General features: G+C 54.3%; 2 protein-coding genes across 2 annotated transcripts in view; one reads left to right on the top strand and one right to left on the bottom strand.

Annotated features, from left to right (window-relative positions):
* OTOF (otoferlin) overlaps positions 1-4,933 on the bottom strand; it is a 122,223-nt gene extending 117,290 nt beyond the window's left edge. The window contains exon 1 of the mRNA XM_011972734.1: positions 4,855-4,933. Coding sequence (XP_011828124.1) covers positions 4,855-4,933 — 79 coding nt within the window. The remainder of the gene's footprint in view (positions 1-4,854) is intronic.
* Positions 4,934-8,993: 4,060 nt separating this feature from the next.
* Positions 8,994-11,855, top strand: part of LOC105534005 (chromosome unknown open reading frame, human C2orf70) — a 17,321-nt gene continuing 14,459 nt past the window's right edge. The window contains exon 1 of the mRNA XM_011972669.1: positions 8,994-9,067. Within this exon, the coding sequence (XP_011828059.1) occupies positions 8,994-9,067 (74 nt within the window). The remainder of the gene's footprint in view (positions 9,068-11,855) is intronic.

Genomic DNA, 11,855 nt, shown 5'->3' with positions numbered 1-11,855 from the left:
GCCAATGAGCTACCATCCTTCAGTGGCTTCTTAAATACTGCCCATTTCTCCTGCTCAATAAAAACTCCTGCCTCCCTTCTGGGCTCCAGGGGCCAACTCAGAGTCTGCTCCCACCTCCCTTCCCATCTGCCTTTTCTCCTTCCTCCGTCTTCCCCTAACTCACTCTGGCTTACACATGCAATCCCTCTCGCTTCCCACCTATGGGCTGGAGGTGAGCTTGCTAATACTTGTGAGGCCTGACCAGGCGCAGTGGCTCACGCCTGTAATCCCAGCACTTTGGGAGGCCAAGGCGGGTGGATCATGAGGTCAGGAGTTACAGACCAGGCTGGGAAATATGGTGAAACACCGTCTCTACTAAAAATACAAAAATTAGTCGGGCGTGGTGGCGGGCACCCGTAGTCCCAGCTACTCCAGAGGCTGAGGCAGAAGAATCGCTTGAACCCAGGAGGCGGAGGTTGCAGTGAGCCGAGATCGCATCACTGCACTCCAGCCTGGTGACAGAGCGAGACTCCGTCTAAAAAAAAAAAAAATTTGTTAGGCCCCTTTGGAGCCCTGGAAGATTCTCTGGGCTAGGGAAGTTGATAGAAGGAGTAAGAGCCAGGGTTCTTGGTTCTTGGGCCTTGAGGCCTCTTCCAGTCCCTTGCTCCTCCTTGGATAGAAAGTTCTGGGGTGGGAGCTCATAGTTGGGGAAATGGAGCCAAAGAGTGGCAGTGCCACAGCGGAAGAACTCAAACCCATGACACAGTGAATTCCGCAAAGACAGAAACCGTGTCTGATGTCTGTCTCGAAGATGCTCAAAAGTTAGGGCAGCATGCAGAGGTGTGGCCAGTTTCTGAAATGCAATATACCGTGGCAGAGCAGTAGGAAGAATGTGTGCAGAGTACTGCTAGAGGAGGAGAAGGCTTCATGGAGGAGGTGGCATGTGAGCTGGGCCTTGAAGGATGAGCAGAATTAATGGGCTTTCTCAAGGTGGAGGGTGGTCATTCCAGGCAGAAGAAACATGATCCATGTCTCAAGGCTTGGAGGTGTAAAAGGGTGTGGTATCTTTTGGGAATGGCTGGAAGTTGAATGTAGTGGGAACATAGCAGGGTGGGAATCAGGGGTAGGGTGGGAAGAGAAGTAGGAATGAAAAGGTGGAGGTGGATGCCCTGCAAACCTTCGTGCCAATTCCCAGCCACGGGGGATTATGTGGAAGCCAGGTCCAGCCTTCAGACGTTCTTGTCTCACACAGAAAATCCCCAAACCTCATGTCTTGGTGAGAAGGCTCAGGGGATGGAAAGAGAAGGGAGACATCAGGGCTGGCCCTGGACAGTCTGTCACTTGGTTCCCTGACAGTCCAGGTCCCCCAGCCTTGGGGCTCAGCACTGGACAGAAGGTTGGGCTAGAAGAACTTCAGGACCCCTCACACCCTGAGTTCTGTGGCTCTGTCATTGACGTAGGGAACCATCTCAGGAGTTGATAAAGGAAATACCTGAAGCTAATACTTCCTCTCTTTGAGTAGCAACCTGTGGTCAAGATGGCTCCTTCTCACACAGCCCACTCCTGATTACTGCTGGGAACTGTAGGCCTCTGAGCTAAATGAGGATCACTGTCTCCATTTTGTTAATGGGAAACCCAGCTGAACCCTGTGGCCTGCAGGCACAATGGAGATTCACTCAGGACTCCCTATCTCCTGTCTGACCCAGTGGGATTGTAACTCCTGGAAGGCCAGCCTGGCCCCTTCACCTCAGGGTCCCAGGCCTGTGCACAAATATCAGCATGTTCAGGAAATGCACTAACAGGGCAGGACCAGCTTAGGAGCAGCCAGGGGCAGTAAGAGCTAAGAGCTAGATACAGAACTGGCTGGGAGCACTGAGGAACCTGAGCGTGGGGCTGACTGACCTGAGGGCAGTGGGAAAAGAGGTGGCCACAGGCAAAGCTGGTGCACGCCCAGCCAGATGAGAACAGGAGTCTCGGGGGTCTGCCTGCCTGGGTTCCTGTGCAACATCTCAGCAGAGGCTCCTACAGAGCTGAGGCCAGGCCCAATCTGCCTGCTCCTGGCACAGGCTGGAACCCATCAGATGTGTTCTCCTCTTCCCTTTATATCTCACGTGGGGCCCTCTGCTCACTCCTGGCCGACAGGGGGAGAAGGCTGGACTGGAGAGAAGATACTCAGGGGCCAACAGCTGCTCCCAAGGAGAACGGGAATGGCTGCCTCACACACACATCGGCTGTTTGAATACTCTTCTCTCAAACTCTTCCATACCTATGGTTTCCCTGAAGCAGTCTAGTGAGGTGCGCGTTATTATCATGCCCATTTCACAGATAAGGAAACTGAGGGTCAGAGGGGTGAAGTAAGTGGCAGAACCCAGGTAGAATCTAAGGCTTCTGACTCCATATCCAGAACTTTTTCCATGATAGCCCAGCAGGGCTCTTTCCTTAGTGTCCTGGATGGCACAGCACAGAAGGTCAAGCCATATTTCAACCCGCTGCTCTGGCCTACCTGGGGCCTCTGCCAATGGGCACAACTCACCAAGGGCTCCCTTACCCACCCCAGCATTGAGCTTCACTCAAAAGCCTTGGGGAGCCTGGGGCCAGTGTCTGCCTCTGCATGTTTACCAGTTTCTTGTTTCCCCCTGCAGAGGACCTGCTCGGCCCCCAGTGGTTGCATGTGCCGGGAGATGCTGCAGAACGTCGTAGAGTGGGTCCATTCCCTCTGAATTGTGGTCGGTGTTGGTCTTTTGGGATGCCTACAGCTGTCAACTGCTGGACGCTGCAGGTGAGCGGCTGAGGCATCTCTGGTTGTAAAAAAGGAACTTTCTGGAAACTGCTTGTCATCTGCCTATTCCTGCTGCCCAGCCCCCTTCCCCGGGAGCTCTGCCCATGGCCACCTCCTGCTGATGTGGAGCTTGGAAACTATTTCTCCACTCAGTCCAGAGAGCAAGGGTTGCAAATAGACTAATTCCTGTTTGGTCAGTGAGGCTAAAGGCCCAGCCCTTTGCTGCTTCAAGGAGAAGATGGGTGTCAGATAGACAAGGTGCTGCCTCCCAGGTGGCCCAGGAGGAGATAAAGAGGTTGCAGGATTGAGTACTCAGGATGGGATCCTGAGAGCTGGGACCACCGTGCCTCAGCTCCTCTGTGAATGCCACGCACAGTGTTCTACCCCTGAGTCTTCGTTTCTCTGCCTGCAAATGGGCCTGTCCGGTGCAGACTGGACTGTCTCAGCACAGCTGCAGCAGGATGGCAACCTGTAGCTTAACTACCCCACACTATGCTGCCCGTGGAGCTCAGGGCCACATTTCACATGTGAAAGGACACATTTGCTTTTTCTAAAGCCAGCATGAGCCAGCAGGTGGCACACAGAGGGAAGTCCAGGGTGCTGCAGAGAAAGCAGTCAGTGGGTTGGGGTGGGAGGCAAAAGGCAGCCCAGCCCACACCTCCCTCTCCCTTCTGCCTGACCTCCTCCTGCTGGCAGGGCCACTGCCATCACCTCCACCCCTGCCTGTCCCTATGAACACAAGCTGCAGTGTGGGCATCCCAGGGCCTCTGAGTAGGTGATGTGGGTGCCCCAGGGCTCTTGCTGGAATGTTCTGCCAATGGCCTCTCCAGTCCCTTCCAGCAGAGGTGCAGACATGTGTCCAGCTTGGGCCCCAAGGTTCACTTTGCTCTTTAGTATGGTGGGGTCCTCTCTGCCCCCTCTTCACCACTCTCAGACCCCTCTCTTGGGAGAAGGGGCCGTGTCTAGTGAGAAGTACCCCCAACCCCCAGGGCTGGGGAGCGACCACATGAAGAGGCAGAGGTGGGTGGTGAAGGATACAGTCAGCCTGGCCCTGCCTTTCCCCGCTTAAAATGCTCAGGGGCTCCGCTGTCCACGGGGTCAGGTCCTGCCTCGCATCCTTGCCCCGCCTGGCTCTCTGGCCTCCGCTCCTACATACTCTCCGGGCTGTAGACACATGGAACCTCTTTCGGTTCCAGAGTTTCAGCTCCTCTCAGCTCTGGGCACACCATTTCCCCTGTCTACTCAGTCCTCACCTCCTCTCCTAGCTCCCTCCTGCTGGTCCCTCGGGTATCAACTGAGTGTTTCTTCCTCCGGGAAGCCTTCCCTGACCACCAGTCACCAGCCTGGGTGAGGGTGCTGCTTCTGTAGCATGCATGCTGCACTCACCCCCACCCTCTGTCTCACATATCTGTGCTGCTTGTCCCACGCCTGCTCAACAGATGCAGGCTCCTTGGGGCTGGGGCTGGGTTGGGCTCAGCTCTGTGTTTCTACCCCTATCCTTGGGACACAGTAGATCATGATAAATGGTCACTGAAAACACGAGTGAAAAGGATGAGAAAAGACCAGACAGAAGAGAGGTGAGGGTTTCCTAGGGTCCCCACCCATGAATAGATGTAAGAGAAGCCAACAGTGTCCCCCATCACTCTGGGGCCTAGGGAGCTACTGGCTGCCTGGTTTCTCCCAGCCACCCTGGGTGTCCCAGGCTCCAGACCTGGCCCCTACCCTGTGCTCAAGGAAATCAACCTGCAGGAGAGGGAGAGAGAGGAAGAGGGGTCCTGGGTCTCCCTGAGCTCAGGGATGTGGTCCTCACTTCTGCCTCCCCAGGCAGAGGGCTCTGCACCCTGCCCGGGCACTGGCATGTTGGCAAGCGCAAGGAGACACAGGCATGGAAGCACAGGGAACCGAGATTTTCCAGAAATCACAATGGCCAGTCAGTCCCAGGCAGATGACTACCTGTGAAAAGGCTCATTGTCCCAGGCCCTGCTAGAACTTTTCCCACTCATCCTCCCAGCCCTGTCCCATCCCCGGCCACCTCCAGAGCATGTGCCAGGCCAACTCTCAGAGCTGGCGTCCCTCTAAGACAGGGGCTTCCCTACCTCGGAAAGTCACTTTGGCGATCCGGTCTCCCCTGCCCCGCAGCTCCGAGACCGTCTTGAGGTGGATGAGCAGGGCCATGCTGGTGTGAGCTGCCTGGCACTGCCAGGCAGGAGCAGCAGGAAGGAGCTAGCTGGTGGAGTGCGGCTCACACGCCTCTCTCTTCTCTGCGGCTGCCTCCTCCTCCTCCTCCCGACCCCCCTCCGATGCTGCCCACAGAGACCAAGGCAACCAAGCCGAGCTAAGCTGCTCCTGCAGCGACTCACAGAGCCTCCCAGCCCCCGCCCCTCCAAGTTGTCAGCCCAGCGTGTGTGTATCAGTGTGTGTGTGCGTGTGTGTGTGTGTGCACCCAGTGTGCAGCCTGGGAGTGCAGCAGAGTTGGAATTCATTATTCAGCAGCCGCCAGCTCCCAGATAAAGCTCTGTCCAGCCTCAGGTGTCTTCTCCCAGCTCCTGGAAGGGAGGCTCTGCCCACCCCTCCGCAGGGCTCTGCTGCTTCCCTACTAAGCAAGCCCTGCCACCAGCAGTGGGCACAGAGGAATGGGCATGCGCATGGGTGGGGTGGGTGTGGGGCAGGGGGCACTCCCACCCACAGGAGCACACTACAAGAAGAAGGAAATGTGTTTGTCCACCTATGCCCGCCTCTTCCCTGCTGGAGACTGTGCCCCCAAGAGGCTGGGCCCTGAGCCCTGCCCTGGGATCACTGTTTCTGAATCTCAGGAAGCAGAGAGGCTGGGGCCGCTGCCTGAGGGGAAGCTCAGGACCAGGCCACGCATGATGGAGATGCCTGGTTGTGGAGACAGCGAGGCTTATGTGCTACGAGGGGCCATGTTTAAGGATCCAGGGCACTAACCTAGCCCCACCCCAAGGCTGGGGGTCAGGCAGGCTAGCGAAGGTAAGGCAGGCTGTTGTTTGCTTTCCAGTCAGAGGAGCAGAATTGAATGGCCTTCTGCTCTTATAAGCTGCTAGGGGCAGGAGAAGGGGTGTCTACAGTGAAATTTCTAAGGACCAAAGGAGAACTGCCCCCTCCTGTCTTCCAGCAGCATGCACCAAGGAAAGGGACCCTGGGGGCCAGAATCCCTGATGCTGGAGGCTGTGCTGGGTCATCTGCACCCTTGCTCTTGCCATTCATTCTTGGTGGAATGCCCCCCACCCCATCCTGGACTCAGTTCGAGTGCCTCCTCCTGGAGGTGCCTCTGCACCTGCACCCCGGCTGGGTTGGGGTGCTCCTCTGTGCTGCTCCTTCCTCCTCTCATCTTACTGAGTCCTGGGGCTGCTTCCCTTGCCTCTTCCCTTACTGACCTCAGGAGGACCCTGGAGCACAGCATCCCTCTACCCCAGAGCCCCACATGGTATCCTGTGCACCGTAGACTGCCCAATAACTGTTGAAAGGAGAAAAGAGTAAGCTCAGGGATCTACCTGAAACAGAGTCTAAAGGTTTAAAAGAGAAATACTAATTTTTCACAGCATGGTAACAAGAGGTTACTTCCTTTGAATTCTACATTCTAAATAACCTACAGTATGTCCCAAGAGCCTTCTTTCCTCCTTCTAGATATTTCCTTGCTACTGTGCCCTATTTTTCTTTTTCTACTTACGTTTTTTTTCCTTTGCCCTTTTTCCTAACCAATTCTTGCTTACCTTTCTCACATTTATCTAACCATATTGAATTTTAAAATGTCTTAGAGTATTATGTTTATCGAATACAAGTGAATGCTAAATTTTCAAAACCTGGATAAGTTTAATATCTTTAAAAAAAAACCACCTAAATTCACTAGCATTTTCCATCCATGAGGTCATCAGGTGATCTGTGTTTTTAAGGCTTGGTGGCTACAAGGTAAAACAACAACAACAACAGAAAATATCTCCTTCCTTGGTTCTCTGGAGGTCCTCCCCTGAAGGGAGTGAAATTCATGAGGCCTCTTACAGACCCTGTGCATCTTTAAGTAAAAGCCCATGAACCTGCCCTAGCCAAGGCATTGATCGCTGCTGAATCTCACTTTCCACATCCATAAAATGGTGGCAATTTCACTCAGCAGCTCTCAGTGGAGTCAGCTGACCCTTCTGAAACCTAAGACAGGTCCCACTTTTTTTTTTTTTTTTTGAGACAGAGTCTCACTCTGTCACCCAGGCTGGAGTGCAGTGGAGTGATCTAGGCTCACTGCAACCTCTGCCTCCCGGGTTCAAGCAATTCTTCTGTCTCAGCCTCCCGAATAGGTGGGACTACAGGCGTATGCTACCACACCCAGCTAATGTTTGTATTTTTAGTAGAGACGGGGTTTCACCATGTTGGCCAGGCTGGTCTCGAACTGCTGACCTGCCTTGGCCTTCCAAAGTGCTGGGATTACGGGTGTGATTCACTGTGCCCGACCAGATCCCACTTTTTAGTGTCTATTCTTCTGTTACCCATTTTGGTAACTGAGTATATAATTTATGTAATGAACGTTTACTGAATTCTTTCCAGAGCCAGGTGCGGAGATTCAGGGATGAATATGATATGGATGGCACAAGATCCCAATCAGACGAGACAGACGGACCAGAACACAGGCAGGTGGAAGGCAGGGTGGTGGATTTACCAGCAGGACTGGTTGGGCAGCCCTGAATGGGGGAGGGAGTAGGTGGTCAACCTCACCAGGGCTGGGGGTTTGACTCATGTTTTCCTTATTGTAGGACATGTTCCCCAATGAGAATCGAGAAAAATACAGACATGACTACATTCTGAAGGATGGATGGAGTTTCCTTCCACCCAGTTTGTTTGCAGCCATTCCTTTGCCTACAGCTTTCCCTTTCCCACCACGCCTCAGTGTTTCTGCTTCTTGAGCCTCTGGGAAGCATGTGGCTCCCCTCCATTTCACTGGCATTTGCCAGGGGGAGTCTTTGGAGAATCCTGGTGGCAGCATCCTGTGAACCCAATAGTGTCTGTGGTCTTCATCCACTGCCATTTACAGAACCGAAGTGTGAAGGGAGCACTGCTCTCCATCTGGCATCTGAAGGGAAGAAGCAAGATCCGGAGATGAAGGGGGAACTGCCAGGCTTCTTCATGACACCAGCACTGCTGCAGAGGGAGCTGGGGTGGCAGGGTCGCCACCCGAGTCACCAAGAGCCTGGCACCATGGAAGCTGTCCCCATACCCTCACGCCTTATGAAAAACCCAAAGGCCCTGGCCCTGCCCTAGGCACCAAGGCTGGTGTGAGGGTCCCTAGAGAAACCCGGGTGAAGCAGTCGCAGGGAGGGAGGGAGGCAGGATTACACAAGGGGGTGGGCCTTCAGGAGGCCTGCTCTCTGGGGCAAGCGCCACCCCTGCAGATGCCATCCCCAAAATGAACGGCAGCATTGGGGACAGATGTAAATCACACACCCAGACGTTCTATGATTTTCTTTTTGCCCCTTACCAACAAAACTCCTTTTATGGAGTAGTTTGAGGGTATGATGAGGTGAGAAGGTAGCCACCAGCTAGAGATTAAGGAGAAACATGAAAAATGCCCCTCTTCGCAACCCGCGCGCACACACGCACGCACGCACACGTGTACACACACACACACACACATACACACACACAATTATGCACAGCGTCCTAGGCAACCACGCCCAGCGCGGCCCACTGCAAAGCCCCTTCCTGGAACCCCCATAGAGCTGGGGTGCAGGGGAAGCCTTGAAGAGACATAGCTCCTGGGGACCCTTCGGCTACTCGGATTTCTGGGCCTGTGCCACGGTGGGGCAGCTGCTTTGCGCGTGGCCTCCAAAGTCAGGACCTGGCCTGTCCTTTGTGGTAGGGTCGCGTTCCAAGCCGGGTCACCGCAAGACGGATCCTGCGAGGCCTCTACAGCGATTTTCTGCCTCTGTCCCACATCCGAGCCTCTGCACATCCCGCAGGCAGCAAGGCAGAGAGCCCCGATGCGCAGGGGAGAGTGACAGGGGTCACCCAGCAGAGCTCGCGGAAATGGGAGGCGCCTTCTGTGCACGCCCTGTGGGGCTGCTCCGGGAGAGGGCCGCCAGAAGGGCGCAGTGTCCCGGAACGCGAGGACAGCGGGGCCAGCTGGCGTTGCCAGGAGGGCCGCCGTGGCCGTGACCGTTGCCGGGTGACCCGCCGCTGTTTACCGTGGGGCGGAGCGGAGCGCCAGGCTCGCTGCACTCGCGCACCCACCATGGCCTCCCGCAGCGCAGGCACCCTACTGACCGAGTTCAATGCCGCCTACGTGCCCCCTGGCCTCATGCCCGGGTAAGGCCGCGGGTGCGCCTCCTCCCCTCCCCCTTCCGCTAGCGCCCTCGTCGGTGGTCGAAACTCAGCTCTCTGCCCCCGGACTCTGGGGTTGAAGGAACCCCGAGGAGCCGATTTTCCACCCGACGGGGCGGGGGGCATTCCCGGGGATTTGTGGTTTCAGAGTAGGAAGTGGGCGGGCACGGGCAGGGGTGTCCCCAGATTCCCCTTCGCAGGAAGGCGCTCCCTGGCAAGTGGGGCACAGCCAGCAGAGGGTAAGGGACCTCCCGTGGACCCAGCCGGGGAAGAGGGAGGAGATGGAGTCACGTGGGGTTTAGTGCTTGGAGACGCCCCAGGCGGGCAGCCTGCAGGCTTAGAGAGAATACAAGAAAAAGCAGGCCCTTCTGCCCCGGGCACAGGGCCAGCTCCCAGCGTTCGGGCAAGGTCAGTACTTGTTGGTTGAAGGAGGGAAGGATATCGGGTGGGTGCGGGTTGGAAGAGCCTGGCGAGGTCGCAAGAGCCGTAGTTATTGGGTCATGCATGCAGTACCTGCCCGACTTTGCGGTCGGTCCTTTCACCGATCTCCCTTTATCCTCCCAGAAGTTTTTCTTGGAAAGCTTCCTGGCCACTTGCCCTGAGTGCTGGCTTGCTGTTTAGCACTTTCAAATGCTAGGTTACACCTACCTTTCTTTTCTCTGGGTATTTTCAGACTCCAAACATCTAACATGCAAGTCTGGCTGTTCCCTCCTGTTCTTTGGCTCTTTCTCCCACAGTGTCTGATGTTTCTACTCTGGACCGCCTCTCCCAGGGTGTAAGGCTGTCTTTATCCCTCCTACCAGTCAGCATGGGTGTGGAGAACAGGCACTGGATTCTGAGAGGCAACCTGTACAATATCAGCAAATCTGTATAGAATGAATGAATGATCCTAAGATCCCTTGTCTGAAAAAAAGAGTGAACGAATGAAGGAAATGAATGTCTTGAGGGTTCTACAGGCAGGGTCTCCAAATGGGTGAAAAAGCCCGCATGCTCTCCCCTGCAAACGGAACAGATGGCAAAATGAAGAAAAGTGTATTTGGTATGAAGTTGGGATTGTTTTGAAGCAGAAGAAGCTGGACACTGAGGTGCTGTGACATTCAAATCATTTCTGGACGCTGCATGAGTAAGTAGCAACCAGGGGCTGGTGCTGTAGTTCTAACCCAGCCCATTTGTGGATGTGACCTTTCTCTGGGCCCTGGAGAGAGCTTGCTGCCTGCAGGATGTGTAGAGGCTCAGATGTCTACCTGGTTCCCATCAGACAAAGCTGATATACCAGATCATGGTAGTTTCCTGAAACCAAGCCAGGTGACTTAGGATTTGCCTGTTTTCCTTTATTTAAGGCATTCATGTGGGTCAGTGCTTGGGACACACCAGGTGTTATGTTAGGAGGCTGGGAAGACAAAGACAAACAAGTGGGGGGCTGCCCTAGTGTGGTGTAAACACATAAGGTTTAGTTCAAATCCATTTTTGCCACCTTGGATGGTGGTGTTGACACCACATTCTGGGTGTTTATCATAAGATTTGATTTTATACATTGACTTTTTTTCTTAAGCCTCCCACAGTCTCCAGTTGGAAACTTTTCTGTTATCTGACTCTCGGACATTTCCCATCTGAGGGGCAAGGCCCGGTGCTCCTGCAAACCCTGCCCCGCAGTTCCCCCACTCTGTTTGGAAGGGGTGGGAGCTGCAGGTTTCAGAAGCAGTCCCCAGGGTGCTTTCCTATTCCTGCCACTTCTCGGCAGTTCCCTTGAGTGCCCTGTCCTGTGATTGATTTAGAAATGGTGATAAGAGGATCATGAATGAGGTTTCAAGCCTGGACTGGGCTAGTTTGAGCAGCTGAGCCCGTATCTGCTGCTTTCTCATCTGGATCTTTCTGGAAGGGATGTGTTCCCCTTAAAGATTCCCATCAGTGAGGAATGAATTGAGTCGTTTTGTGTTTCCAAATGCTACCTCATTGGCAATTCTGTCAAGTTAATGAAAGAACCCAAGATTCCCGACCACACTTGGATAATTACTATTTTTGTGTGTCTGTTCAAACACTAATTACAGGATTTTAAAGCACAGCCAGTCTCTTCTTACACTCAGATCACCCCCCTTTTACCTGCTTTATTTGTAAAGGCAGAGAATATTCATGATGGTGTGGACCTCAGAGATCATGTAGCCCCATCCTCTCCTGTTCCAGATGTGGTCACTGAGGTCTGGGGGGACTTGCCTGAGCCCCACGCTGGTGATGGAAGTGCTGGGCTGGAGCCAGGTCCCTAACGCCTGTAATAACACCGTGATCTCCTAAGTCTGAGCTCCAACTATGTGCCAGGCACTGTGCTGGGCCCTTTACAACATTTTCTTCTTCTCCTTCTCCTTCTCCTTCTTCTTTTACTTCTTCTTCTTCTTTTTTTTTTTTTAAATTGAGTCTTGCTCTGTTGCCCAGGCTTGAGTGCAGTGGCGCAATCTTGGCTCACGGCAACCTCTGCCTCCTGGGTTCAAGCAATTCTCCCTGCCTCAGCCTCCCGAGTAGCTGGGATTACAGGCACGCACCACTATGCCCAGCTAATTTTTGTATTTCAGTACAGACGGCGTTTTGCCATATTGGCCAGGCTGGTCTCAAACTCCTGACCTCAGATGATCCACCCGCCTTGGCCTCCCAAAGGACTGGGATTATAGGCATGAGCCACCACATCTGGCCTTTCTTCCCTCCCTTCCTTCCTTCCTTCCTTCCTTCCTTCCTTCCTTCCTTCCTTCCTTCCTTCCTTCCTTCCTTCCTTCCTTCCTTCTTT

Source organism: Mandrillus leucophaeus, unplaced genomic scaffold, assembly GCF_000951045.1.
Source record: "Mandrillus leucophaeus isolate KB7577 unplaced genomic scaffold, Mleu.le_1.0 Scaffold13, whole genome shotgun sequence".
NCBI classification, from domain to species: domain Eukaryota; kingdom Metazoa; phylum Chordata; class Mammalia; order Primates; family Cercopithecidae; genus Mandrillus; species Mandrillus leucophaeus.
Note: the sequence above shows the minus strand (reverse complement) of the source record. Positions and strands in the feature narration are given on the sequence as shown.